At 34.3% G+C, this 6,387-nt stretch overlaps 1 protein-coding gene across 4 annotated transcripts in view; it reads left to right on the top strand.

The window, feature by feature from the left end:
* The window catches only part of LOC106466865 (rho-related BTB domain-containing protein 1-like), a 96,468-nt gene that overhangs the window by 30,718 nt on the left and 59,363 nt on the right, over positions 1-6,387 (top strand). For 3 of the 4 annotated variants that reach the window (XM_022394934.1, XM_022394935.1, XM_022394936.1), the window contains one exon: positions 1,920-2,130. In XM_022394934.1, coding sequence (XP_022250642.1) covers positions 1,920-2,130 — 211 coding nt within the window. Of the gene's footprint in view, positions 1-143; positions 553-1,919; positions 2,131-6,387 lie in introns of those variants that run through there. The other variant, XM_013927167.2, reaches the window with a different exon arrangement.

Below are 6,387 nucleotides of genomic sequence, written 5' to 3'. Positions count from 1 at the left end.
AGTGTGTACTTGTTAAAAAGCAAGTACTGACATTAGACTTTTCTTGTATTTATACGTATAAAGATTAGAATGCGTTGTTTCGTCACTTTGGTGCCCTTACTGTTAACGATATTTTCGGCTTTAGAGAGATAAAGATCGGCAGATTGAGATGGAAAAATGAGCATTAGACAATAGACACCTATCACTCAGTTTTGACAGTAACGTGCTTGGTCATATGACAACTGTTAGTATAGATGCAGGTGGTAAAAATTGAACTGAGTTTTTTTGTTTTTCATACGTTTCCGACGTCACATGAGTTTTATCTAACGAATTATAATAAAAGAATGGTGTCTGATATAATAGCATTGAGACCGTTTATTGTAGTAAGCCCAGTTTCGTTGAAATGATTGGTGGCTCGTTGTAGTGGTCTTAACGTACACGCAACAACTCTTAACAACACTTAGATATTTGTGATTCGCCTACAGCCATAGCATGTGATCGGTCATCGCCGAAATACTGAATGAAATAGACAACCAATAATTTTTCGACGTACAGACAAGCATCGAGTTGTTAGTAAGTTAATTGTGTCTATGTCATGTTCACTTAATCTAAGTAGAAACACACCTGTAACATAAAAGTAACTGGGGATATGTGGGGGACTACTTAGGCCATTTCGAAATATGACAGACCTGATCCATCGTCTCACTGTAAATATTCAATAAATGTTCGAGTAGCAGGTAACCCATTTTGTAAATAATAAACATTATCGTGTCATCTTATCAAACTCTAGAACTTCAGTTTCTATACAATAAAGTTTATTACGTAATCTGCTCACCAGCTTTAGGTTAAGGCGTGGCTGAGTAGTTGTGTGCCGGACTGCAAAATCACCTTCCATTGTTCGCATCACGTTGCCGTAAAATCGAACCTCTCACTTTGGGATCGTGTGTGCATTATAAGAGCGATGACCAAATCCCACTATTAAAGTTGGTGGTGGGTGTTATGTAACTAGGTGCCTTCCCTATAGCCCTTGTTTAGTTGTATATGATTATCTGAAACAAATAGTTCTCCCGATACTTTTACTGTCGCCATAAACATAACTGGGTGGATGGTGGGCTTAATTACTAAGGCCACTCTGATCTTTCAGTGATCATCTATAGGTATTTTACAATTGTCTGTATAATAATTTCCATAGTTTTAGTTGGTTATGTTGTGGTTTCATCAGTTTAAATTTTGATTTTATCTTCTCGTGTGTTTCTACGTGGGGGGGGGGGGGGAGGCGTTATAATATGATAATCATTCCCACTATTCGTTGGTAAAAGAGTAGCACAAGAGTTGGCGGTGGGGGTTGTTTACTATCTGCTTTCCCTGTAGTCTATCACTGCTAACTTAGGAGCGGCTGGCGCAGATAGTCCTCGAGTTGCTTTGCGGAAAATTCAAAACAAACAAATAAACAATTGTCCAGAGAATACAGGGGAGGAATGCAGGCATATAATGGATAAGTAAAGAGTACTCCACTATTAAAGCTGCTCTAACTAGTCAGAAATTCCATCTTTTATATAGACCTTCTTCCAGTACTACATTATGAATGACTGTGGATAATTAACAGCATCATATATTGTATTAAGTTAATTCTTTATTCCAACAGCAAACTTGCTCTAACCCAGCGGTTCCCAACCTTTTCACCACCAAGGACCCCCATGTTTTTGAACGATTCCATCTACCCAACAAACTGTTTTTCTTACTAATAATTAACTTGTTTTTCCATTTTTCACTATCCAATAAAGGACGTATATAACTGAGTGTGCAATTAAAAGAACGGCAGAATTAAAAAACTTACTTGTTTAATGAGATGGTATTATCTTCGCGGACCCCCAGGGGTCCGGGGACAACAGGTTGGGAATAACTGCTATAACTAATCAAGAATTCCATCTTCTCTTTAGGCCCTCTACCAGTACCAGAGGATGGACGACTATGGATAATGAACAGCCTCATCAAGAACACGTCAAGTGTGTGGTTGTTGGAGATACTGCCGTGGGGAAGACACGACTCATTTGTGCACGAGCCTGCAATGCTCGCCTGACCCTGAGCCAGCTGCTGACCCACCACATCCCAACAGTGTGGGCCATTGACCAGTATCGTATCTACAAGGAGGTAGGTCTTAAAATGTGTAAAATGATGGGGTTCTTAATTGTGGGTGCATTTGTGTGTGTGTGTGTGTGTGGAATAGTAATGATTTTCGTTCGTCAGATAAATGTATTTTCGTTTCAAAATTTAGTGGACAAAAGTTTTGAAGAAACTTAAATAATAAACACTAATTATCTTGAATTTTGTATATCAATTTTCTGTCTGAAAAACATCAAAAATAGAAGCAAGTTAATCGTATTTAACACCATTGCTGGGGTTTCCTTCATTTGGAATTACAACAGTTGCCTTCCAGTTGTTTTAACATTCGAGTTTATGTACAAAGTATAAATCAATTAATTTAAATAATCGGCATGGCCAGGTGGTTAGGGCACTCGACTCGTAATCTGTGGGTCGCGGGTTCGAATCCCCGTCCCTCGCTTTTTCAGCCGTTATAATGTGACGGTCAATCCCACTATTCGTTGGTAAAAGAGTAGCCCAAGAGTTGGCGGCTAGCGCAGATAGCCGTCGTGTAGCTTTGCGCGAAATTCAAAACAACAAACAATCATTTAAATGTTGAAATAAATATCTCAAGTATAAAGGGTAAAGAGGATATTAAAATTCAAATAAATTAACGATTGTTTTATTTTACTTTCTTAGTTATGTCGTAACTTAAAATATATTGTGTTTTTCGAGATGGAATGCATTCCTGTTCTTTAGTTATAGCACAGCTTTTAGCAATTGTGTTTTACTATTTCAACAATGAGAATATAATGTTGGATTGTTGATTGGTTCTATCAAGTTAGTTCTTTGTTCCCAACATTTTATAGTATTTTAAATTTATTAGCAGACTTTTTCCTCGTGTTAGAACTTTTTGTTGATAGTTTTTTTGTAGAGAGAGCGAAGGGGATAGTAACTGTTTAAAGACACAGACACAAGCGTTCTTAGATGATTCTACAATTTAAAACTTTTTCAACGTCGTCCTACCACAACTGATGCCTCTCGACCTAACGGTCACTGACCGTCGAATGAGTATTGAAAACATTTTTCAGAATGCTCAAACTAATAATATTTTTCTAGACCTAGAAACTGTTCCGTTAAAACTAATGACGCACCGATCAGTTCGTAATTTCTGCTCCATGAAGAATACAAAAAAAAGAAGTGCGACTGCGTAGACACATGTTTACAAATCGTTTTTGTTTATCGTTGTGTTCGTTATAGGTACCCTACTGATGAGGTAGAAAGTGCGAGTTATGGTAAGGAATTGTCAAGCTTCAAGGTCGACATTGACGTCACCATCGGTGATAGAATTCTGACTAAGAGTATATCTAATAATGTTTGCTCTCGAAGGGGCTTTTCAAGGAGGAATTATCATGGGTTGCCGATATTCTCTGCCTTGAGTGTCTTTGATTATGTATCATACTTTGATAATAATATTTGTTTACACAACTATCGAATCGAGTAATGAAATATGTAAATAATATGTTTCACCATTGTAAAAGTTGTCTGGTATGTTGTTCGTTGTTGTTTGTCCGTTTTGTTTTATTGTTTTTTTTATTTGTTTACCCAAAAATCAAGAATGGGGAGAAAAAACTATAAGTTTTTTGTAACAGAATAGCGGTTGTTATAAGCAATATTTTTTAATGTTGTGATTTAGATGTTAGCTAGAGGGCGCATGCGCTAAGATCAAGTAACAATATTCTTGAATATTAATAACGGAGAGACTTTTTTGAAGCGTCTAGAAACTATACATACAGAATGCTGAACAGACAATTAATTCAGGAGTGTTGAATAGTGAATGAGTATTGAGTTGTCAATTTAATTCAGTGAAGTATTTGGATCAGTGCGAGTGATCGCGTTTATTCAGTTACTTGAATAAATAACCCGTCAAATTTTACAAGTAAATTTATTTACTTGTACCGTCAGCAAGGTATTTCCAGTTGAATGTGATTTGAAAATCTAGGCCTACAAGTTACGACAGACTACAACTACAAGCTTGTATAAACATGAAGGAAGAAATAAACTAATTTGTTATCAATAGGTGCACTGAACTTTGAATTATTTATACCAAATAATTTAAAAGAATACGCCTTACAAAAGAACGAAGTTACACTGATGTTAGAGATGGGATTATCTCGATGAAAATAAAATAGAACTTTGAATATATTAAAAGTTGAATTTAACCGTGTAAGATAACAACCACACGTTCAAGAAGTGAGATCCAAACGTTCTAGACATGATGAAATTATCAAAAGAAGAATAAAAAAAAAACATTACAAAAATTAAAACAAAGATAAAATTAAAAAAAAGAGAAATGTTAAAAGAAGATCCAGAAGAAATAACCCAAAAATTATAAGAACGGGAGTAAAAATTAAAGAAAAGAGATAGAAAAATAAGAGCAAGTAGAAATTTATGGGGAATTAAGATAACACCTAGTAGTGACAGGAATTTTAAGAGCTGAGTTAAAAGAAAGATATGTATTATTTAAAGAAGAATTAAATATAAATCTGTTTGAAGACAAGACAGATGAAGTTTTCGGAGATGTACAGAGAGATTACAACCATAGGTTTGAAGAAGTACATAAAAGCTGTAAAAGTAAACACATTATCATGATTGATGTTTAGGAGAGAATGTAAATTTCCATTGGACTTCCTTCATCTAGAGAACAGCAGTAAATTAGAAGAGTCTTACACGTAATATATAGAGACTGAAGAACACTGTCAATGCCATATATGATTTTACCCATGAAAGAGTTAAATCAGCTAGTGATAAGATGAAAAGTCACTATGATGTTAATGCTGATAAGACTGGATGGCATGGTATAGCTGAAAAATCCCTGCTACAAGAAAGGATGAACTCCAGAGTTAAATGGGGGGCTGATAAGGATAATATGCTTTACTGAAAAGAACCAGTGATGTGGTTTAGATAATCCAGAAGGATAGACTGTCCAAGCTAAAGGTCAATCACCACAATCGTCTTTGGAAGTACATCAGTGAGAGAATGGCCAAGTGGGTAAGTCCAGAGAAGAATTTGTCAGTAGAATCTGTACACCATAGAACTCGAAGAGAAAATCACCAAAAAAACTTGGTGAATGGACAGTTTAGTATATTGTTTTGTTGTTGTATTAAGATTGTTCAAAGAACTCCACAGTCTAGGAAGAGGACAGTGTAATAAGCTATATTTTATTTTTGTAATTTAGGTGCTAGCTAGAGGGCATATAACATTTAAGATCAAGCAAGTCATTTAAGACCTAGAATATTTGGGAATATTAATGATCAAGAGACTTCACGAAGTGTCTAGAAATGAAATTACAGATATAGAGAGTACACATTTAGTTGAGGAATGGTGAATAGTGAATGAGTATTGAGTAATCAGTTTGGTTCAGTGAGGTATTTGGATCAGTGCTACTGATTGTGTAGATTCAATTATTCAAAATTTTAACCATGAAGTTGTACAAGTAAATTTGTTTTTACATTAGTTCTAATACTTTTAGAAAGGTATTTCCATTTGAAAACATAGGCTTAAAATTTACAACAGAGTACATTAAGAAATAACTAAATTAATATTTTATTGCTATGTGGACTAAACTTTGAATTATTTTCACTAAATAATTTAAAAGAACTCATCCAACAAAAGAATGAAGTTACAACTCGGTTACTTGCTTTTTAGTTTATTATAAGAGGATTCCGGATATAACTAACATACAAACTGATATCACAAAAGACTAAAGGCATATTTTTTTATCATACAATAAGAACATTAACAGTAACATCAACAAACTTACAAAATAAACAGTATGAAAACAACATGAGGCTTTAAATGAAAAACATTCAGTATCAGATTTTAAAAAAGTAACATTGTATATGGGTTCTGTTTTTTTTTTGCCAATTGTCAAAATAAATGGCTTTTACTTATATTTCTTAATAGTATAAATATATACTATGTTATTGTTGGGCTTAGGATTCTTCTACAGTAGGTGTCTGTGACTTGTTAGCGATAAATTCAATGAAGAATAAACAACACACACACTTTACTTGCTTTCAAATAATAAAATATTCACTCACAAATATAAATTAATCACTAATATTTAAACCAAACAGTCTTTTATATCATGACACAAACCCCTCTTCAAGATAAAATATTTACAATATTTTTTTTATTATATACAAAGACTGTTCTTAGTTCAAACACAAAGTCTGCTCCAATATTTGCAGTCCCTTTGATAGCCTCAATGTGGAACCTATAATTCTGAAGATACAAAGCCCATATCATGATTCTTGCACTGTC

The sequence above is a fragment of the Limulus polyphemus genome, unplaced genomic scaffold, assembly GCF_000517525.1.
Source record: "Limulus polyphemus unplaced genomic scaffold, Limulus_polyphemus-2.1.2 Scaffold2403, whole genome shotgun sequence".
NCBI classification, from domain to species: domain Eukaryota; kingdom Metazoa; phylum Arthropoda; class Merostomata; order Xiphosura; family Limulidae; genus Limulus; species Limulus polyphemus.
The sequence above is the reverse complement of the archived record's forward strand: the minus strand, read 5'-3'. Positions and strand labels throughout refer to the sequence as shown.